At 40.9% G+C, this 24,558-nt stretch overlaps 1 protein-coding gene across 3 annotated transcripts in view; it reads left to right on the top strand.

The window, feature by feature from the left end:
- The window catches only part of chst11 (carbohydrate (chondroitin 4) sulfotransferase 11), a 343,304-nt gene extending 319,251 nt beyond the window's left edge, over positions 1-24,053 (top strand). For all 3 annotated transcript variants that reach the window (XM_049567108.1, XM_049567109.1, XM_049567110.1), the window contains exons 3-4: positions 20,984-21,213; positions 22,279-24,053. In XM_049567108.1, coding sequence (XP_049423065.1) covers positions 20,984-21,213; positions 22,279-22,903 — 855 coding nt within the window. In that variant the 3' untranslated portion in view covers positions 22,904-24,053. The remainder of the gene's footprint in view (positions 1-20,983; positions 21,214-22,278) is intronic.
- The last annotated feature ends 505 nt before the right edge of the window (positions 24,054-24,558 follow it).

Here is a 24,558-nt window from a genome sequence, read left to right on the forward strand (position 1 = left end):
ATATGCCGATTTAAAACGCCGGTCAAATTCCCAGCGCGCTGCATAACTGACATCGTGTAACAACAGCAGCGCGCACACACACGCACATGTGCAATTCATGGCTTGGGTGATGTGAGGAAGTGAAACATGGGCGGCTTCTCACCTTAATCATTCACGCACACACATCAAGACAAAGAAGGAGAAAGTTGTTAATTGTCCGTGTTAAACTGAACTGTGGAGCTCTCACTGCTGCACTGTACCGCTTGAAACTGACGAGGCGCGTGTCCGCATACCGAACAGGGGCGCCTCCAGAAATTTTTCATAGGGGTGGCACACCAAAACTAAAAGCCATAATTGTGGGATTTTATTACACTGTTGTAGTATATAGGCTAGTAAAAAAACTATCAGAAAGACTTAAGGAAATGCCTACTGATAAACTTTGGTTTATTGTGTTACATTTAATGTTACTAATGATCTAATGTGCATAGGCTAATAACAGTACAGTTAACATTTTCAGTTCCACAATAATCTTGTTTTATTGTGTGGGGCGGCAGTAGCTCAGTCCATAGGGACTTGGTTTGGGAACCGGAGGGTCACCTGTTCAAGTCCCCGTCCGGACCAAAATATGGAGCGTGGACTGGTGGCTGGAGAGGTGCCAGTTCACCTCCTGGGCACTGCTGAGGTGCCCTTGAGCAAGGCACCAAACCCCTCAACCGCTCGGGGCGCCTCACCAAGGGCAGCCCCTCACTCTGACATCTCTCCACTTTGTGCATGTATAGGTCCTGTTTGTGCATGTGTTTGTCTTTCGGACCTGTGTGTTATTGACAAGCAAGCAAAACACTGAATTTCCCCTCAGGGGGATTAATAAAGTAAATAAACTTAAACTTATAAACTTATGTGTTAGGCGATTCATTGTTTTTAAAATAGGCTTTTCCTGAAACGCATAACTGACGATAGAATCTATGTGACTGGCGAGGGGTGCATGGCATCAGGCCGACCACCCAATGGTTCGACTACCCATTAGTCCGACTACCCAAAGGTCTGACCTACTATTTGAAACCCATTAGTCCGACCTCCCAAAAATCCGACCGCAGTAAAGTTACATTTCAGGGGGAACCAGGCAACCTCCCTTTCAGTAAACACAGAGCAGCGGTACCACTAAACTGCTGCAATGTCTCTATGCGCGGACTGTGAGGACAGTTGCATTTATCTCATCGACGGGAAATCAATTCATCTGCTATATGTGACGTACATGCCCTTATCTGGATAACACATCCTGGTATTCCCCACACACGGGAAGATGTTTTAAGTAGGGGGGGCTGCCAACTGAATGAATTAATGAGTGACATCATTGTATTTTTTTTCCTGCTGTATAGCGCATTGCACATCGCTACTCACTAGGCTGCTGACTGGCTGCCATAAGATACACACAAATAAAACATTAAGAAGTTCTAACAAATGCAAATTTTATTACATTTTTTCCAGGCCAACAGTAGAATTCACCACATGACAAAAGCAGACAAGAACTACTGTAGTTTGAGCGCTGTCCTTGGTGCTGAAGATGTCCCCGAGCTTGTTTCAGGCAGCGGTTATAACAAAATCACTTTAAGCGCTGTTCTTGGTGCTGAAGATGCAAAAACAAACAAATGTCTATACTTCAAAACTCACTACTTCTGACATGACGAACCAAGACAGTGTACATAGATAAAAAAAAAACAACATCAGCAGAAAAACAGAAGTCCTGCAAACCAACAACAAGCAGCGATCACCATGGCCAAATGACATCGCATATCAGTAATAAAGAAATAAAAGCAAGACAGCTGTTGGCAACTAACGTTGTTGCTGCTGCAGCTACTATTAGGCTACTACTGTTATCCAAACTAAATTAAAGGAAGCAAAGATTGTTTAAGGGCGGCACGGTGGTGTGGTGGTTAGCACTCTCGCCTCACAGCAAGAGGGTTGCCAGTTCGATCCCGGGCGTGGGAGCCCTTCTGTGCGGAGTTTGCATGTTCTCCCCGTGTCAGCGTGGGTTCTCTCCGGGCACTCCGGCTTCCTCCCACAGTCCAAAGACATGCAGATTGGGGACTAGGTTAATTGGTAACTCTAAATTGTCCATAGGTGTGAATGTGAGCGTGAATGGTTGTCTCTATGTGTCGGCCCTGCGATAGTCTGGCGACCTGTCCAGGGTGTACCCTGCCTCTCGCCCGATGTCAGCTGGGATAGGCTCCAGCCCCCCCGCGACCCTCAAGAGGATGAAGCGGTTAGAAGATGAATGAATGAATGAATGAATGAAAGATTGTTTAACCTATAATTCCATATTATGTTGCCTTCTTTCCACAGCAAATAAATTATTTTCTTTTAACGAATGGCTCAGAGAAATGCCGTCTAGCAAAGTTAAATATTTTCACCTCCATTTTAGTTATGAAATAGCCTCACATATGATATTCAAGGTGCACACACACACAAGCAGGATCTCACACATATAAAACGTGACTGGAATTAATAAACAAGCAGTAAATGCACAGTGGGGATAATTTGTTTTCTGTACCAGCGTGAAGTGCTGTGTTAGGCAAACTAACTTCTCTGGTCTCCAGGTTCTGCTCCTGCTGTGGGCATGCAGGAGTATGAACAATGGGGGAAGGGCATAGCAGGCCCTCCTGTGTGATGTCCTACCTCTGCAGAAGTGTAGGAGCAGAGACCCCAACAAAGGCTCAGGAGAAAAAGCAACAACAGTCTGAGGAGCTCATGAGAAAGAGAGGCAGAGAGTAAGTGCCCCCTTCAATGATTCAAAAGCACAAGACAGTGTGAAGAGAAGAAACTTCTCCCTAAATTTTCTTGGTGACATTGCAGAGTCACATGCCACTGTGTCCATATTGTCCAATCAGGTTTGAGGACTGGTCTCTCACTCAGGTGTGAGAATGAGGCATCCTGTGGAGATAAGAGCCAAATGGCTGTCCTCTGTTTGGTGAACAAAGAACTTGTGGTCTTGGCTACCATTTAAGATGGTAAAACCCAGAGCAGAAAGTGAAGTACGAAGTACAATACTTCAGTCTGAAGTGTAGGGGAGAAGAAGTAGAAAGTCGAATGAGATTAGAATATTAGACAAAAGTAAAAATACCTCAAATTTATACTTTAGTACAGTAAATTAGTTACATTCCAGCACTGGCCATCACAGGGATGCACAGTAACTGAAATTATAGTAATTGGGATCAATAAACCAACTATAGTATTATTTTTTTAGCACTGAAATCTAAAAATGTATACTCTAAAAATGATTCTTGGGGTTAGCAGATAATGCTTCAAATAAAGAAGTTCAGCATAAAAAAATACATTTATGATGTTAAGTGTTTTAGTAAGTTGACATTTATTTTAAGAAGTTAAAATATCTTAATTAAAGTAGTTTGATGACCAAATATCACCAGAACCTTTTGGATAAATATTAAGTTGATTAACTTGATTCAATGTTTTTCAAGGTCAAACCAAATCACGTTGGTGGTACGAAACTAATTGAGTTTGATAGATTATAAAAGGTTATAGGACTGACTCAATAATGCCAGAGTTGGAGCTAGTGAAAAAGATGCATGCAGATTGTTATCTTATTTTTTAGGTTGAACCAGTGGATTCTTAATAATCTAATAATCTCATAATCTACATTTGATTACACAAAATCCATGCCTTTTTTGAATTTTCCTCAATTTTAAAACTTACATATCTTCACACTGTGAAACAATTTGTGGGCTGTGAAAATGAGATGCTTTTTTCTGTTATCTTGGTAAGCTCTCAACCACTTGTAAATTTTTCTCTTAACTAAGAGAAGTGCAAAAATAAGAAAATGTTGGGGATTCCCAGTAAACAATGGGTACTTAAAAAAAAGTCACAAATAAATAATAAGAGAATATTTGTTCATATATAGTTTCTTGCATGAAATCCATTGTCTCTATTCTTGATTCCACCCAAAGTTCCATCTTCATCTGAGATATGTATCTAAAAGGCAGTATGCAGAAACCCACAAGATAGTGTTTTTCATCTTTGTACAAACAATAATTTTTTTTTACATAACTTATATTCCCACTAGATTATAATAATAATGTGCACAACATATGGCTTTTTTGGCTTGCAAAAAATAAGTTGCCCTCATAATACACTGAACAAAAATATAAATGCAACACTTTTGTTTTTGCTCCCATTTTTCATGAGCTGAACTCAAAGATATAAAACATTTTCTATATACACAAAAGACCATTTCTCATAAATATTGTTCACAAATCTGTCTAAATCTGTGTTAGTGAGCACTTCTCCTTTGCCGAGATAATCCATCCCACCTCACAGGTGTGGCATATCAAGATGCTGATTAGACAGCATGAATATTGCACAAGTGTGCCTTAGGCTGGCCACAATAAAAGGCCACTCTGAAATGTGCAGTTTTGCTTTACTGGGGGGGTTTGGGGGGGTAAGAAAAGCAGTCAGTATCTGGTGTGACCACCATTTGCCTCACGCAGTGCAACACATCTCCTTCGCATAGAGTTGATCAGGTTGTTGATTGTGGCCTGTGGAATGTTGGTCCACTCCTCTTCAATGGCTGTGCGAAGTTGCTGGATATTGGCAGGAACTGGAACACGCTGTCGTATACGCCGATCCAGAGCATCCCAAACATGCTCAATGGGTAACATGTCTGGTGAGTATGCTGGCCATGCAAGAACTAGGATGTTTGCAGCTTCCAGGAATTGTGTACAGGTCCTTGCAACATGGGGCTGTGCATTATCATGCTGCAACATGAGGTGATGGTTGTGAATGAATGGCACAACAATGGGCCTCAGGATCTCGTCATGGTATCTCTGTGCATTCAAAATGCCATCAATAAAATGCACCTCTGTTTGTTGTCCATAACATACGCCTGCCCATACCATAACCCCACCGCCACCATGGGCCACTCGATCCACAAAGTTGACATCAGCAAACCGCTCACCCACACGACGCCACACACGCTGTCTGCCATCTGCCCTGAACAGTGAAAACCAGGATTCATCCATGAAGAGAACACCTCTCCAACGTGCCAGACGCCATCGAATGTGTGCATTTGCCCACTCAAATCGGTTACGACGACGAACTGCAGTCAGGTTGAGACCCCGATGAGGACGACGAGCATGCAGATGAGCTTCCCTGATACGGTTTCTGACAGTTTGTGCAGAAATTCTTTGGTTATGCAAACCAATTGTTGCAGCAGCTGTCCGGGTGGCTGGTCTCAGATGATCTTGGAGGTGAATATGCTGGATGTGGAGGTCCTGGGCTGGTGTGGTTACATGTGGTCTGTGGTTGTGAGGCCGGTTGGATGTACTGCCAAATTGTCCGAAACGCCTTTGGAGACGGCTTATGGTAGAGAAATGAACATTCAATTCACAGGCAACAGCTCTGGTGGAATTCCTGCAGTCAGCATGCCAATTGCACCCTCCCTCAAAACTTGCGACATCTGTGGCATTGTGCTGTGTGATAAAACTGAACATTTTAGAGAGGCCTTTTATTGTGGCCAGCCTAAGGCACACCTGTGCAATAATCATGCTGTCTAATCAGCATCTAGATATGCCACACCTGTGAGGTGGGATGGATTATCTCGGCAAAGGAGAAGTGCTCACTAACACAGATTTAGACAGATTTGTGAACAATATTTGAGGGAAATTGTCTTTTGTGTATATAGAAAATGTTTTAGATCTTTGAGTTCAGCTCATGAAAAATGGGAGCAAAAACAAAAGTGTTGCGTTTATAATTTGTATATCAGTCTTGTCTCCAAAGATAATAACCTGTGCCCACAACAGATGGCTTTCATTCCTGCTCCAAGATAACTTGTCTGCACAATATTTGGATCTTGCCTTCACCTGATGATGATTTGGGCACACAACATATCTTGTTTTGTGACAAAACCTATCTTGGATAATATGGATAATGCTTCTTTATTTGAAGCATTATCCACACACCCCATCAATCATGTTTTGGATAGACTTGCACTGATTACAATTTTATGGGGCCGATACCAATTTCCGATTTGCAGAGTGTTTGGATGGCCGATTCCGATTTTTGGCAGCCCCCCTACTTAAAACATCTTCCCATGTGTGGGGAATACCAGGATGTGTTGTCCAAATAAGGGCATTTACGCCACATATAGCAGATGAATTGATTTCCTGTCGATGAGATAAACGCAACTGTCCTCACAGTCCGCGCATAGAGACATTGCAGCTGTTTAGTGGTACCACTGCTCTGTGTTTACTGAAAGGGGAAAGTTTCCTGGTCCCCCCTTAAATGTCACTTTATTGCGGTCGGATTTTTGGGAGGTCGGACTAATGGGATTCAAATAGTAGGTCGGACCTTTGGGTAGTCGGACTATTGGGTAGTCGAACCATTGGGTGGTCGGCCTGATGCCACTCACCACTTGCCAGTCACATAGATTCTATCTTCAGTTATGCGTTTCAGGAAAAGAATAACTAGCCTATTTTAAAAACAATGAATTGCTTAACACATATAGCCTACATAACACAACAGGGCTCAACAATAACGACTGCCCGATTGCCCGGGGTAAGTAAAACTCAAGGTCGGGCATGTAAACTAACAACTCACTTGCCTGATCGGGCAACTAATTGATAAAATAAATGTATTTTAAAATGTGCTCTTCTGCTCTGATGCAGCGGTCTCTCTGCCTGAAGTCACAGCCACATGCTGTGTAATAATGTCCTGCCCACAGCCCCCATTGATACTATTTTGCACGACGGACGCTTCATATAATAACATAACAATATACCTTTTATGGTGTTATGTCACTGTGTCATTTCTGTCTCTACATGGTCACGCGTTAACAATTCTGCTCTTCTCTGTATCGCGCACGGCGGAGTCCCGCCACACACACAGGTGATCACGCTAGAGCGGCTCGGGCCACATTTTCCTCACCAATCCTGACCCCGAGCCCGGTGCAGACATTCACCTGCTCATTACTGTGCACAAATGTACTGAAACTGAAAACGTTAACTGTACTGTTATTAGTCTATGCACATTAGATCATTAGTAACATTAAATGTAACACAATAAACCAAAGTTTATCAGTACGCGTTTCCTTAAGTCTTTTGTTTTATAAACCCACCTTTTATCTCTCATTCTCTCTCTCTCTTTCTCGCACACACCCACACATGCATATACACACCCATGCTTGTATATAGTTAGTTAGAATTGTGTGCTTTGTTTGCTTTGGAGGGACAGACATATCTCACTCCTCACTGACACTACCTGTCCCTACACATATATTCAATTCAATTTCAATTCAATTTTATTTATAAAGCCCAATATCACAAATCACAATTTGCCTCACAGGGCTTTACAGCATACGACATCCCTCTGTCCTTAAGACCCTCACAGCGGATAAGGAAAAACTCCCCCAAAAAAACCCTTTAACGGGGAAAAAAATGGTAGAAACCTCAGGAAGAGCAACTGAGGAGGGATCCCTCTTCCAGGACGGACAGACGTGCAATAGATGTCGTACAGAACAGATCAACATGATAAATTAACAGTAATCCATATGACACAGAGAGAGAGAGAGAGAGAGAGAGAGAGAGAGAGAGAGAGAGAGAGATGCAGGTAATGACAGTATCTTACAACAACATTAATGAAAGTAATAATATTATAGTTATAGTTCTGGTTACTGCGGTACAATATGTTGAAAGTATGTATTAATACCTGGCAGTATACATGTGTGACAATAGTCATATGTGTATAATAACAGAAGAAGTATGACTAATGACTAATGATGGCAGCAGCAGCAGCAGGAGGCATCTGGCAGGACCACGGCAGCAGCACAACCACACACAATATACAAAATGTACAATACTGTAATTGACTCACTCTGCACATGTGCAATATATTATGTGCAATAAGTGATCAGTATTCAGGAATGTCAATTATTCATTACATTTTTTATATATTTTATGTAGGGTTCTCTCCACATCTACTGTATTTCTCTTCACCGCTTTTGACTGTATATTTGTATATTTGTGTGTTTGCACTATTTGAGCTGCTCTTTTATTTGCTTTCTGTCTTAATTGAACTTGTCTATTTTATACTTTTATATTTTTTAACTCAGTTGATGAAGAGAGACACACAAGAATTCCAATGTGCCTGTACTGTAACGTACCTGTGCAAATGGCAATAAACTCTATTCTATGCTATTCTATTCTATTCTATTCTATTCTTTGCTTTCTTTATAAATAAACACATTTGGAATCATACCTGCTGTTTGTTTCATGTTGCACAAGTGTGAATGAATAGTCAACCTCTGCTATGTCAAGAACTCCAAAATCCTTCAGCCTTCTTTATCAATATGGTAATTTTGGTGATGGTTATTAATTAAACTATTAATCAGAGTTCCAAATTGATAGCTTAGTGTATTTTATGAGACTGATATCATTAACTGGCTATCATTTTTCCCTTTGTGGGAATGGTGCCCCAGGAGCTGATTTAATGTAAATTAAGTCACATTATTTAACATAATTAATCATTATTGTTAATAATGATTAATTATTTCTGATGACCATTTTGATACTTTAATTGGCAAACCATTATGAGGAAATCATTAATTTACAACTATTTTGACTTGTTTAAGTTATTCTTTAATGTAAAAACATTAAATGGTTTCAGCTTCTCAAGTATTAGGGCTTGTTGCTTTTCCTTTTAATTCTGTTAATGATTTTTATTTATCAAATATATTTAAACTTTTTTGTATGAATACTATAACTTTTGATATTTTAAATAATTTATAATAATAAAAAGCTTTTACTGGTAACTACGGAAGACGAGAACGGCCATGTATTATTCTTTTTTTTGTGTACTGTTATCTCGTGATAACGACTTAATTAATTCGTTATCTCGAGATAACAAACACTGTTATCTCGAGATAACGAATTAATTAATTCATTATCTCGAGATAACAAAGATTGTTTTCTCATCATCTGCTTTATGTGACGTACATGCCCTTATTTGGATAACACGGTATTCCCCACACATAAAGCCTATTGACAGCGTAATGCGCTCTGGCTGCAGATGTATTAAGCATGAATCTGTTCTTACAGCACGTCTACAGAAAGTATTTTGTTAGAGACAAACCATCCATCTGTCTGTCATCTCACCTGTTTGGCCTGCCTTGACCAGCGAATTCATCAGCTTGTAACAATTCGCCAACAACAGAAACTAAGGCTTATGTCACAACGCTACTTTTACAGGTCACAGGAGGCACAGGTTCACGGTGCCAAGGTGAAACCCCTGATATAACATAACCCCAAAAAACTCTTTTTGCTTTCAAAATGCAGCAATAAATTGTATAAAAACGAAAAGGACTCATGTGGTTAGTTTAATTCAACAACTTTAGTGTAATTAAATTAAAACAAACTCAAATTAACGCGCTTGGACAATTCACTCAGTTAACACAGCGCGTCACGCCGATACAGAAAACAGATAACCCCCACTGTGCATTTACTGCTTGTTTATTAATTCCAGTCACGTTTAATAGTAGCTGCAGCAGCAACAGCTAGTTGCCAACAGCTCTCTTGTTATTATTTCTTTATTACAGATATGGGACGTTATTTGGCCATGGTGATCGCCGCTTGCTGTTGGTCAGTTTTTCTGCTGATGTTTTTTTTATCTGTGTACACTGTCTTGGTTCGTCATGTCAGAGGTAGTGAGTTTTGGAGTATAGACATTTGATTGTTTTTACATCTTCAGCACCAAGGACAGTGCTTAAAGTGATTTTGTTATAACCGCTGCCTAACAGGCTCGGGGACATCTTCAGCACCAAGGACAGCGCTCAAACTACAGTTTCTTGTCTGCTTTTGTCATGTGGTGAATTCTACTGCTGGCCTCCTTATGGAAAAAATGTAATAAAATTTGCATTTGTTAGAACTTCTTAATGTTTTATTTGTGTGTAGCTTATGGCAGCCAGTCAGTAGCCTAGTGAGTGGCAATGTGCGATGCGCTATACAGCAGGAAAAAAAAATTCAATGATGTCACTCATTCTTTCATCCATTGGCAAAACGCCACTTCACCTCTGAGCGCAGGAGGTCCTGCAGCCTGACTACATACAGTAGGCTAGCCTATGCCAGATGCCAAGGCTACTGTATGTAGTCAGGCAGGCTGCATATCACATTCAAAAGCACAGATCTATGTATTAATGATATGAAAGAGATAAATGTAAGTCAGACAAATTGAGTTTAAATTCAGATTCTTTATTTTTTTAAAGGGATACGCCAACATGTTTTTTGTTTGCGTGTCTTGCCTCACTCCCGAGTCCATGACAAGCAGGTAGATACCATTCTTTCGGCTATAGGCCTACGTGCAGTAAAAAGGGAGAGCCGGGCAGAGCTCGCCCACCGCTAATTAGCTTAGCTCAAATGCTTGGAGTCAATGGGTAATGTTAGCCTGCCTTTGCCTGCAGTCATCAGATAAACTCTTCAGCAACTCTAAACAGTCCTGTGTGCTTGTTGTGACTCGTTTTTACCGCGTTATGTTACGTTATCTATTTTTAGACCAAGATTAGCACTTCATGTAAGTTTTGAAAGAAGTAGGCTACATAGGAAACTAAACCGCAGTTTTTGCGCATGCGCAAACCACCGCGGACGTGCTTGGAAATAGGTAAACAAAACAAAGCCTCTGTTTAGGAGAAGAAGAAGATTACAACTACAGATTATGGCCGACTTTGTAAGAGAGGACGAAGATGATTTCTTCGGGACTGACGAAGATCCACAACCTTACCTATTTGAACCAGAATATACAGAGGAGGAACTACATGTTTTGGAAGCTGAGCGTGCACGATGAGAAGCTGAGACAGTCGAACAGCCTGGGGCCGAGGGGAGAGTCAGAACCGGCATGGACTGGTGGTGTAGATGTGGGGCTTGTCAACCTATGCCGACAGAAAACAAGTGCTTCTGCTGTACTGAGTGGGAGTTGGTGCTGCCATCGATGGGGAGGCTTGATATATCTGGCGAAGAGGACAGTACACAAAGAGATTGTGTCACAACGAATGATGCTTTTCCAGCTTGATTAAATCCCGCAGTTGTTGAAACTTTTTTCCATCCACCCAAAATAAACTGGAAAAAACGCCCCAGGCCGTCTGGACCAGACAGTTGTCTGTAGAGTAAGTGACTATTATAATTTTATTAGCCTATAAATTATAATAATCATTAGGCCTGTTGGAAAAAATCGATTGGAGTTCGAATCGCGATTCTGACGTCGCGCGATTCAGAATCGATTCACATTTTCTAAAATTCACATTTTCACTGGCTCAGGCTTGCCCTGTACCAGCCCCTAGTTAGGCTGACTTAGGCCTAGTCTGCCGGAGGACCCCCCTATAATACACCGGGCACCTTCTCTCCTTCTCTCTCTCTCTCTCTCTCTCTCTCGTATTCTATTACTGCATCTTGCTAACTCGGCCATTCTGGATGTCACTAACTCGGCTTCTTCTCCGGAGCCTTTGTGCTCCACTGTCTCTCAGATTAACTCATATCGCAACAGTGCCTGGACAGCGTGACGTGTGTGGTTGTGCTGCTGCCATGGTCCTGCCAGATGCCTCCTGCTGCTGCTGCCGTCATTAGTCATACTTCTACTGTTATTATACACATATGACTATTGTCACACATGTATACTGCCAGATATTAATACATACTTTCAACATATTGTACCACAGTAGCCAGAACTATAACTATAATATTATTACTTTCAACAATGTTGTCGTAAGCTACTGTCATTACCTGTATCTCTCTCTCTCTCTCTCTCTCTCTCTCTCTCTCTCTCTCTCTCTCTGTGTGTGTGTCTCATTGTGTCATGTGGATTATTGTTAATTTGTTATGCTGATCTGTTCTGTACGACATCTATTGCACGTCTGTCCGTCCTGGAAGAGGGATCCCTCCTCAGTTGCTCTTCCTGAGGTTTCTACCGTTTGTTTCCCCGTTAAAGGGTTTTTTTGGGGGAGTTTTTCCTTATCCGCTGCAAGGGTCTTAAGGACAGAGGGATATCGTATGCTGTAAAGCCCTGTGAGGCAAACTGTGGTTTGTGATATTGGGCTTTATAAATAAAATTGATTGATTGAAATTGATTGATACTGTAACCCTGGAAAAAATTACTTGGGCTAGCCTTGAGGCTGTTGGGCCAAATAATGTAAACATACATCGTTTTTTTTTTTGGTATTGTTGTTTTTGTAGCGTTATGTATGTTATGACTGTCATGTAGCTTACTACATGCACTTCAGAGCTACCATAACTTGATTTGATTTTACAGATAAAAATAGCGCAGTTGTATTCTCAGACTGGTTTTCCCTGCCAACATAGTTGTAACGTTACTCAGTAAGGGGAAACACGACGTGACCCCTGGAGTTACGAGGCGAATACAGTAAAATGGCCGTCCTATTTATTTTGTCTGGCGCAAGATAATATGCCGTGCTAAGCGTTACAACGTGAAAACAAAACACAAGTACTTGCCTCCTTTACTGTCTGTGTGACACCGAGTGATGGGATGGCCGTGTCCTTCAAGAAAAGTCTCATTGTTTGGGTTCTCAATTCCAGTTTTTCTTAGTAGTCGTTCCGTGAAAAATGCTCTGAGCAAACTAGCATCCTCTTGACTGCTTCTTGTCGGGTGTTGGGATCCATGTTCAGAGCACCTAGCCATTGTTTCATCCGCTCCGGATTTCTAGTTGGAATTGAGTGAAAAATAAGATGTGACGATATCTTCTGCTTATTGTCGCAACCCCGTACAGCACACGTACGAGGCATTTTGTAAAATTGGGATTTATAAGTCTCTCTCTCTCAAAAAAAGTGTCACAGTGTCCTACAAACTCCTTCACCGATCTACTGCATGAGCTCTTCTCTTCTTCTTCTTCTTCTTCTTTCTTTTTATGGCGGTTGGCAAACAACTTTTCAGGTGCATTACCGCCCTTCTTCTTCTTCTTCTTCTTCTGCTTTCTTCCTCAGCTGTTTACTGGCGCACATGCGCAGAACTGCGGTTTAGTTTCCTATGGATTTCTTTCAAAACTTACATGAAGTGCTAATCTTAGTCTAAAAATAGATAACGTAACATAACGCAGTAAAAACGAGTCACAACAAGCACACAGGACCGTTTAGAGTTGCTGAAGAGTTTATCTGATGACTGCAGGCAGAGGCAGGCTAACAATACCCATTGACTCCAAGCATTTGAGCTAAGCTAATTAGTGGTGGGCAAGCTCTGCCCGGCTCTCCCTTTTTACTGCACGTATAGCCGAAAGAATGGTATCTACCTGCTTGTCATGGACTCGGGAGTGAGGCAAGACACGCAAACAAAAAAAATGTTGGCGTATCCCTTTAAAGCGTAATGCAGTGGGAGGCTGATGGTTCCGACATCACGATGTGTTATTCAAATCAGGGCATGTACGTCAAATATGAGATGACAGACAGATGGATGGTTTGTCTCTAACAAAATACTTTCTGTAGACGTGCTGTAAGAACAGATTCATGCTTAATACATCTGCAGCCAGAGCGCATTACGCTGTCAATAGGCTTTATGTGTGGGGAATACCGTGTTATCCAAATAAGGGCATGTACGTCACATAAAGCAGATGATGTGATTTCCCGTTGATGAGCAGGATCACTTAACCGTCGCCTGTGAAGTCGTAACTGTGCTGCTAGTCTTCTCCTTAAATGACGAGGACTAATCTGAATGCCATCTCTAACAGAAAGACACAATACAATTTCTGCCTGTGTTAGACCTTGATTAAAGTACATCCTGATGCGCTGATCAATAATGTGATCTGCTGTTTTCACCTCTCTGGGACACCAGTGGCAGCTCTTGTAGGCTGAAATCAGGACAATCACATTAGCCAGCGCACAACCATCAGACTTATTTATTTATCACGAGATAACAATCTTTGTTATCTCGAGATAACAAATTAATTAATTCGTTATCGCGAGATAACAGTCTTTGTTATCTCGAGATAACGAATTAATAAGTCGTTATCTCGAGATAACAGTGCACAAAAAAAAGACTAATACATGGCCGTTCTCGTCTTCCGTAGGTAACAGAGTATTTTTACAGTATAATATTATTACTTTCACATAAGTGAAGAATCTGAATACTTCCCCCACGACCGCTGCTGACACGGCAAATGTTTTGCCAGGTTTTTGATTTTCCTATAACACCAGTACTGACACTCTGGAAAATTTCATTTATTTTGTTTATTTAACAGTACATCAATTTCACCAGAAGTTCACCTTTGTACAACTATTTGAACACAGCACAACACCTGCCCTTATATGTAGTTTTATAAACTAGGTTCTGGAACAAAGACCATGCCTTGAACACATTCCATTTCTGCTCAAAATATTCAAGCACACCTGATGCATTCTCTTTCTCTTGAACTAATTTCTCATGCCGACAGACCATGGGCCTTATGTGTAACCAGAGGCTTACCTCAATCTAAAAGTAAGACAAACGCTAGCTTGGGTTGTATCAAATAGTGAACTCTCCATGGAACCAGAACTGCAGATCAATTCTTCTGATCCACACGAAATTCCACCTGAAAACGATTATCCTTGAGCCATGTTATTCCCACAGTGGTCAGACTACAGACATACTTCCAGGCAGACCCGCAAGTGTTGCGCAGCTCCTACAGTATACATCGGCCTCACCAGCTTCTCTATTCCATCTGCCCTACAAAATCTCTTCAACTCCGGAATGATCCTCTCCTACATCCACGAGGGCCAAGAATCGTGGTCACCATTGGTACGGCTGCACAGGCGTGTTCTCCACCTGTTTCCATCAATTCATCTCTGCACACTCACAGTGGGGGCTTCTCCATGCATCAGCATTCTCCACATCACAATCCTTTACTAATCGTTTGGTCATGGTAGAGTCCTTGCTAGTTCCTCCACAAGGGTAGAACCCTAGGACATTTCCATAGTGCACACATATATATGCCACGTTCACTCCTGCATTAACAAACAAACAAACAAACAACAAAATTAACAAACACAGATCTTCTTTAAGTAAGCCCTTGTTTCTATTTTCTTGACCCACTTTCACTTTCCCAAGCAAGATCAAGCATGGACAGATCTGGGACTGGGTCCCTGACGTGGCAGCCCCCCTTGGTCTTTTAAAATTTCCTTCTGGCCCATCTTCTTAACTGCTAGGTTTCATTAACTACTTCATCTCTATCATCACTCAAGCTTGACTAAGCATGCAAGTTGGAGCTAAAACCGTAGCACCAGTCCGATTCCTCCCGCAACAACATCCCCTTTTGTGATGATCACACCACCAGGCCATGAGTCATTTAGCTGTACACAAATTCATTACCAGTGCTACTACATGATTTGTGATGTGATTCCTCATTGAGCACACCTGAAAGAGGAGATTTGGATTGGTTAAGAGCATTTGGTGCATCTGCAGTTGACTTCTCTTATTTTTTCTCTCAACAGAAAATTTAGAGAAAGTATGAGAAATTTAAGAGAATTTTGCTGCATGAAGCCCACTGTGTGGCAGAAATTGTCATTTATTTAAGGTATCAGCAAATGTTTCAAGACTGTATGTGAAAGTCTCCAAATGCTAATGAAAGTGTTTTTGCATTGAATATCGTTGAAAGGTAAGTTCTTACCACCTCTTCTCTCAATTGATTTTTCAATGAAACAAATCATCGGCCCTGTATTCCCACATGGAGCCCATTAACAAAGTAACAGAGAATGACTATTACACACTTTCTGAAATATCTTAGATTTTAAGGTTGTGCATTTCCTTCACGACTTCTCCATGCCTGCTTATGTATGTTTTCAGTTAAAAAGGTGTGACAGATTGGTTTGCTGCCATGTTCTTATAGCAAGCACGTGATGAATTGCACACTTGAAGACATGGTTAAAGAGTGACTTCAAGGAAGAAATACATACAAACCTCTTTAGTCAAGCTGTCTTGGTGTCTACCACTTGGTGGTGGTCCCTGAGTTATTTTAGCATTCCATGTCAGCCCTGGCCAGTGTTGCACTGAAAGGCCACTTTTGTTGTGAGTGGGATGGAGCTCTCAAGATGCAAGCCAGAGTACAATCAGTTTAGAGTCGGCAAGGAAACCGGGGAACTGCCCTAGAGGGGAATTCAGACCCAAAGGAAAAATAATCAAGAGGCATAAGAAAACATTCCTGCCCTTCAGATGTAAAGCCCTCAGGCTGCTCTCAGCCTCAGACTCTTTAATTCTTTCCCGGCCTTTTCCTTTCCCTTCTACCATGGTCCACTTCATCACATGCATCATGGTTAATATGAAATATGTCTCAGATTAGTGATAGCTGACTGGATTTGCGCATGTTGAACACTCAATATCTGTAATATCCTCAAATATCATTATCTTCCTCCATAGCCATGGACTAATCTCTATCATGGTCTGTGCAGCGACTCAGATAGGAGAAAAAGATGGAGTCAATAAAGAGATGAGCATGATAATAAAGACTAGATTAATAACACTCTCCCTATCTCTTAATCACTTGCTCCTTCGGCTTTGGTTCAGTTTCACTCATTTTAGAGTGCTTTATTGACACTGTACATATATATATATATATATATATATATATATATATACATGGGTCAAAGACGAACAAGGATTTGAATATTGAAAATAAATCAAATTGGCTAAAAATGCCAATTTAGGCACTTTCTATCTTTATTAGAGTGTTCTGTATATAACTCAACAAAAAGAATTCATTTTAAAAATGCAATTAACATTTTTCAGTCAATCATATGGATAATTCCATGGAAAATGTCCTTCCTGGGTAACGGGAATGGAATTGAAAATTAATTCAAATATGTACCATTGTTGGCATATAAAAGTTTATAGATAACTATAGTTAGAACTTAACAAACAATTACTGCTCAGAAAACAACATTTTCATCACAATTAATGTAATATATTTGGATGTTAATACTGAAATGGGTTCATTAGTTGCTGTTGATCACACAATGTTCCATGCCAAAAAGAGAAAAAAGATGGAAAATGTCTTAAAATGTTTTATAGTAAAGGTAAAAGGGTTGTTACTGTATCCTCAACTCAAGAAACATGATTGAGTAATATATCATGAAAATCTGGGTTAAATTACTTGACTGTGTCATTGTTACCCGGAATGACATGCTGTTACCCGGAATGACATACTGTAAGATTTCAAAGTAATTATCATTAAAGGCTGTCTCAGGAACATCATTTTTTCAACAAACATACATAATACAGAGAGACTGACAGCTGTTAAAGATCTGAAAAGATGTTTTTTAATCTTTCATTTCATGCAACAATGTAACTCATTTATCAAGTAATGCAATGATGTTCCTGGGTCAAATTGACCCGGTGGATATTTAACCATCTGAAAGTAGTTTAAAACTACAAAAGCACTCAGAGATTGCAGACCTCCGCCAAGTAGGTGATATTCACTCCCCCTCTGCATTAGATTTTGCAGCCTGCATCACAATTAGGTTATTTGCATCACTATCATTATTAGGTTATATGCCTTCACCATGGAGACACTGTGGTGTATTTACTTCGTTTCTATTTTGTACCAACACAGAATATAATCTTTTTTGTATTTTTCACAGTCTTTTTTCCAACACAGAACATTAATTTCAATTTTAGAATTTAACAATATTTAGCAAGTAGAATGAGACGTGCTTTCCGGCCACCAGATGGCGCTATTTTCACTGTCTTAATTGCTGCTGAGGGTGTCAGACGATAGATTTTATTTATTATTTTATCCACTTTGCATCAACTGATCACCACCAAAATTTTATCACCTGTTCCTTGTCCCATTATCCACCTTTCCTGGAAATTTCGTCAAAATCCGTTTTTAACTTTTTGAGTTATTTTGCAGACAGACAAACAAACAAACAAACAGACAAACGAACAAACAGACAAACAGAACAACGCCGGCGGAAACATAACCTCCTTGGCGGAGGTAAATATATTTTTCTCTATAAACATTATCGTTAGCTCAATTGACATTAATGTAGTCATTATTTAATGTAATTAAGTGTTTCACCCCTTACAAATCATCATGTACTTATGAGAATTCACTCGTTTTTCATTAAAAAAATAACTTTCAAACGGATTTCTTTTAAAATACTGGCAAAAATGAGGCATTCAATATTCTATTTGGTCATTTTTTGATATGAATGTTTCTCTTGGAGTTGATGGTCTGAAAATTCATCATCATGATCAGAGTTGATCTCAAGATCATTTTCATTTTCAGACAATTCCTCCTCAACTTCACTATCCTGATCAAGGATATGTTCCAGAGTAGTCTCGCCATCAGACAATCAGAGATCTCCGCCTTCTGATAGTCTGGGGACACTCCTTTCTAAAGTGTGTTTAACACACCGGCGAAAACGGCCGGCAACAAAGCAACGCCTCTTGCATTTTTGAAAAGGACACGCCTTCTCGGAAATGTGCGCTCTCCCTTTTCTCGTCCGCGAGGAAACAAACACACAGAGACAACCTGATCTCACAGAAATACGTGAAATGACCACGACCTCTTAACACCGCATTCCGTGGTGGCAGCACGTAATGGGTTGAAATTACGTGCTGCCACCACGAAAACAATGCCAATGTAAAGTCAATTAGGGTCCTCTCCCGTGGTGGACACACGGATTCCCTGATTCAGTCACGTCACATCAACCTCGTATATACATATGTTACTCTCCAGGTTGAGACCTTTCCAATGATGTATTTGGTTTAGCTCTACAACAGAGTTTAGATTTTTCCATTTTTTGGACACAAGCCATGCCAGGTGTAGTTTCAGAAAGCACTTTGAAGGCCCAGTGTATAAAATGAGTTTTGTTTGTTTCTTTGCTTGTTTTTTTCTTTTTTACTGTAGATAGTTACTAACATGAGTCATCCTCAGACAATACAATACTACTAAAAAGTAAAACCAATAATAACAATAATGAAATAAGCAAAAATAATATTAAAATCATATTGAAATTTTAAAATCTATTTACAGAGTGGAATGGTAGCCTAATAGATAACTTAGATAATATTTATTATTGTTTAGACACTTTATTATTGCTTAGATACTATTTAGCCTATTATTGTATTTACTTTTAGTATGTTCTACTTTTGAGTAATTTCCGAGAAGTTATGATAAAAAAAAATTAAAAAATTACAGACTATAGGAGACAACCTCTTCAATGTCTCACGTCAATTAATTAACACTATTTGTCGGCTTTTTGTAATGCCTTTTTTTTTTTTTTTTTTTTTCTTTTTTGCTGCTGTCTCCAGTTGAGAGTGGTGATTTGCTAAATACATTCTACAATAACAATTAGATTAACATTTGGTCTATAATATTGTTGGCTATATTACGCATTTTAATTTAAAAAAAACGGAAGAATAAAAGAAATAAACACCGAAATAATTACTTTTTTTTATTGATACTCCTCTCTGACACACACACACACACACACACACACACACATTGAACACGCGATTGAATGAATGAATGAATGAATGAATGAATGAATGAACACTGGAAGTGGTTCAGCCACAGTCCCGCCGGCTGGCGTGGTCACACTGAGATTACATTTGTTTTTTATTACTAACAAAATGTTTTATATTGACCGTATGAATGGTTTCGTTATCAAAGAAATTTTTGGAAACGAAAATGTGCTTTGGTGTCCTACTTTCACAGAGTTTTGCAATATGTATGTAGCCTACCTGTATCAAAATGTATAATTTTCAGCAGCGGTTTGTGTGACAGCTGCCACGGTCGGAGATATAACCAGCGGGGCAGCCGCTGGTTCTGTGGCGCTGGCTTGGGGTCCACTCTCCCCTGGTGGAGTGGTGGGTGGCCGGGTTGCCAGGGGCAGATGGCTCCATGTGATGGTGTTTCCTCTCTGGTTCTTCCATGCTCAGCCTTATTTTTATCTTCTTATTTATTTATTTATTAGTGGCGTTTGGATTCAGTTACGGCAGACGGATGGCAATCTGAAATGGCATTAAGCCCACAGACGGCAGAGAGCAGCTACAAAACAGTAGTGGAACGCGCCCATCATCCGCCGACAGCACAATGCTCTTAAAGCCCTATGCTATCAAAAGCTGGCAAAATACGTTTATTTTATTTTACGGCCTTGACATTAACCTGTCATATTGTTGAGTTATCAAGGACACTTCCGCGTTTTTGTGTGTGTACAGGAATGTTAAAGATATCATTGAGGAAAACGAGGTTGACGTGGCGTGATTGAATCAGGGAATCCGTGTGTCCACCACGGGAGAGGATCCTAATTGACTTTACACTGGCATTGTTTTCGTGGTGGCAGCACGTAATTTCAACCCATTACGTGCTGCCACCACGGAATGCGGTGTTGAGAGGTCATGGTCATTTCACGTATTTCTGTGAGATCAGGTTGCCCAAATGGGTATCTAACTGCATGTAAATGTTAAGCCCCAGCCACCAGTGAATAAATGTGTGTGTAAATGGATGAATCTGGCTCTGTAGTGTAAAATTACCCTCACTCATCAGAAGACTAGAAGGGCGCAATACAAATGCAAGTCCATTTACCAAAGCATTGTGTTCCATGATGCCAGCTACCCAACAAGCTAATTCGGCTGATGCATCTAGCTTTGATGCCATAGCTAGTCAGTGTGTATATCAGAAGATATCGTTGATAGTAGATATTGCTATTGGTTGACTATCCTAAAATTTGAACATTTTTCAGCCAAACAAGCAAGAAAATGACCAATGTTTACTTCATTCTTTAGAAAAGATTAAGCATCATGTACCAAATATTTGGTGCCAAGAGCTGACAGCTTCCAGATCCTCATACCCAGATAGCTCTCCACTAAAAGTCCCTTGTCCAAATTTTAAAGCAATGTCCTTTTCTTTTGTTGTTTTATTTGGGCTCACCTTGTTCAGCTTTTTTGTCCTTGTTTTTAGCTGTATGTCTATTCTGCGTATGTACGTACATTGAGATTCTCTCTCATACTCTCTCTGTCTCTGCCTGACCAGTTGGAGTTGTCTGGAGCAGCTGTCCTTCACCAGGCCAGGAGGGATCAGGTAGTGGATGCATGTCGAGTCTACAGTGCATCCAGTCGTAAACGCAGAGTACTGACACCCGGAGATCTCAAACATCTTGTGGTGGACGAGGACCATGAACTCATCTACTGCTATGTCCCCAAGGTGGCCTGTACCAACTGGAAGCGCGTCATGATGGTGCTTACAGGCCGGGGCAAATACAGGTGAGTCTTGTACCTGGCAGGCTTTTAAAAGATTTAAGTTTAGAGGTCATTTATGTCCCTTCTAAATATATTGCTCCATGTTTGACAAATAGGAAGAGATATGCACAGGAAATGTGTTGTAAGATGTAGTTACATCTAAGGCTGTACCCAAATATTCAGATATTCGAATATTCTTTTCTATGGGTAGATATTCGTTATGAAAATTTGGTATTCGATATTCGTTTTTTTATTTATTTTTTTTTTACATATTGTTTTTATACATTATAAAATGTGAAAATATAGCATAGCCTACCAACTGAGCTTGTGCACACGGCACGCTTGAGCGCATTATGTCTGAGGCTGTGGATTAATGCCAAGTTTTACCACTTTATCACTATTCCCTCTAACTTGTAGCTGTTTTTTCGTTATCTTTATTTAATATGAATTATGGGACCTTTTTTGTCAACGTTTGTTTCGTCCTTTGTGTACAATAAATTATTGTTTAAAGTTTCAACAAGTTTCTTTTGGAGTGCTTTACACAAGTGTGTTTGGAAAATGACCGCGGACTGTCACCTGCTCAACGCATCAGTACCTTCGGATGCCATGACAGTAATAGCCAATAATGTCAAAATATCATTTATGGACCGATTTAACAGACAATCACTGATGCCCGACCCGCAGGTCCATTTGAGGGTCCCGCGGGTTACGGGTTGACCCGCGCATCACTACTCAGCTCAGTCTATAAGGCTATACACAACAGTAAGGCTATAGACATTATTCTATTCAGGCCGGCAGAACCAGTAGTGTATCGGCTCTACAGCGCATGGCACTGCTGATTAACCATTTTATTGCAGCACAGAGTGTCTGCCAGCGACCAATTACTTGCAGAGGCTTCCTACAACTTGTTTCAACGGTTCCGATTTAATCAGAAGACAAATTAAACAGGATGACTAGCCAATGTGAAAATCAAAAGAAAGCATAGAATAATGCCCTCATTACACTGAAAGTTTGTGATGACTCAAGACATGAATGCATATTGTCTGTTTTACGTTCGTTCCTCACTGTCCTTATGCCTCTCTTAAACAGTGACCCAATGGAAATCCCTTCCAATGAAGCCCACATTCCCTCCAACCTGAAGACGCTGAATCAGTACAGTATTGCTGAGATCAACCACCGCCTCAAGAGCTACCTCAAGTTCCTCTTTGTTCGCGAGCCCTTTGAGAGGCTGGTCTCTGCATACCGCAACAAGTTTACCCTCAAGTACAACTCATCCTTCCATAAGCGCTTTGGCACTCGCATCATCCGGCGCTACCGCAAGAATGCCACGCAGGACGCCCTGCTCAATGGTGCTGATGTTAAATTCAAAGAGTTTGCAGAGTACCTGGTGGACCCAGCCACGCAGCGCGATGGTCCACTCAACGAGCACTGGCAGACCGTTTACCAGCTTTGTCATCCATGTCACATCCACTATGACCTGGTAGGCAAATATGACACACTGGAAGCGGATGCAAACTATGTGCTGCGGCTGGTGGGTGTTGGCGACTCCTTGCATTTCCCAAGCTATGCCAAGTCCACTCGGACCACAGATGCCATGACGGCCCAGTTCTTTAGCAATATCAGCACTCAGCAGCAGATCCAACTCTATCAGCTTTACAAGTTGGATTTCCTTATGTTCAACTACTCCACACCCAGCTACCTCCGGCTGGACTAATGGAGGACAGAGCTGGGACTCTGAGAATGGCTACCTTGTTTAAGGAGAGGCAAGAAAATGAGTGGAAAGAATTCTTTGGAGGCAAACTTGATTTAAAAAACTGTAGTTGTAACTTTCAGGCATGGAGTCTGAATTAGACACATACACATGTGCTGAAAGAAAGAAGGGTAATGTGTGCTTGTCTGGGCATAGGGGGGAGGATGTCCAATCAACTCTGTGTGATACAGAGAGCACTGCTTGGGTGAGAATGTAGGCTAAATGGACCAAATGCATGCAAAGACTAAACTGTGGGTGAAGCAGGTCTTCAAGGTGTTTTATAAGGGGAACAAAGGACGGACTGGAAGAGAGATTCTCCTGATGGTTGCTTCAGATTCAACAAAGCAAACAGCGGCCTCGCACGTGCCCTGACCCCAATGCATCTTGGGAGCTAAGCTTATCTCCCCCTCCCCCTGATCAACAGAGAAACTCCGTCAAATTGTAAAACACAATCCATGCCCTACACTGCGCTGTCAGCGTGGTGTGTTAGCATCCATCACCCTTGTCCTCATTAGATGCATATATTTCAGAGGGAAACCAGCTCATCACAGCCTCAAGAATGCCCTATGATAGATGGCTAATGACTTCACTCTTAAGACTTCTACAACCACAATGACTGTAACTATGGCCTTCAGCCAACTTTTTTAACTAAGCAAGTTGTCACTGGTCTCTTTCATTATGATGTTGGGACCTCTTGTGTTACACCTTCAGGACCCTGAGAAAACAAAGACTCCTGCTGCAGCAGTTAAGTGTGGAGGTGCTTAATAAATCATTGTCTGTAACACCAAGCATCCTTAACACTTAAAGCTACAGGACGTGGTTAGACAGGTACGTCCTCACGTGACTGGGTGCATCAGCTGTGAGGGACAAGTCTGCACAGAACGTCTTAGCTGAAAAACGAAAAAGAGACAGCCTGTGTGGTTGCAAAAGAGTTAAAGTCACTGGATCTCATAACCCTGTCCTGCTGTGCCCCACCATGCCCCGCCAGGGGCTCAGCGGACACATCCAGGGACTCGCCAACAAAGCCCCTGCTCAGTCGACCAAACATGTCTTTCAGTAAATTAAGATTATCCTTTTGTCCTCATACTAATTTGTATTTTTATTGTCTCATGAATTATGAAGCATTGCTGCAAGCAGCAATAACAAAAGATTATTTAATTTGCTTTGTTGATTAAAGACAGAAAGGTTTAATTGGGTTGTTTTTTTCTGGGCCAGTGAACATTTCATGATTTGTTTTTAAAGTTAAAGTGTTGTTATTGTTTTGTCATGTTGATTTCCGTCTTCACAACTTGCCTCTGATACATCATTAGTGAATTGCAGCACTTTCATTTCTGAAGGGTGTATGGTACATTTCAGCTCATGGCTTTGTCCTTCTGTGTCTGTGACCATCACAGATTTATGAGTTATTTCCCATTTCCTGTTGTCAAACATTTGGTGCCAAAATGGCTGTGAGTGCCTCAGAGATCCACACTCAGTGTTCAGTACACATCACTGCCCTTAAGCAAATTCATGGGAAGACCCCCCACCCCCAAAACCAGAACATGAGAACTGGCTGCTGCTCTCAATGTACATATCAACAATCTACTGCCCACATCACAGAGACAGAGACTGTATCTCAT

This window comes from Epinephelus fuscoguttatus, linkage group LG22 (genome assembly GCF_011397635.1).
Source record: "Epinephelus fuscoguttatus linkage group LG22, E.fuscoguttatus.final_Chr_v1".
Lineage (NCBI taxonomy): Eukaryota > Metazoa > Chordata > Actinopteri > Perciformes > Serranidae > Epinephelus > Epinephelus fuscoguttatus.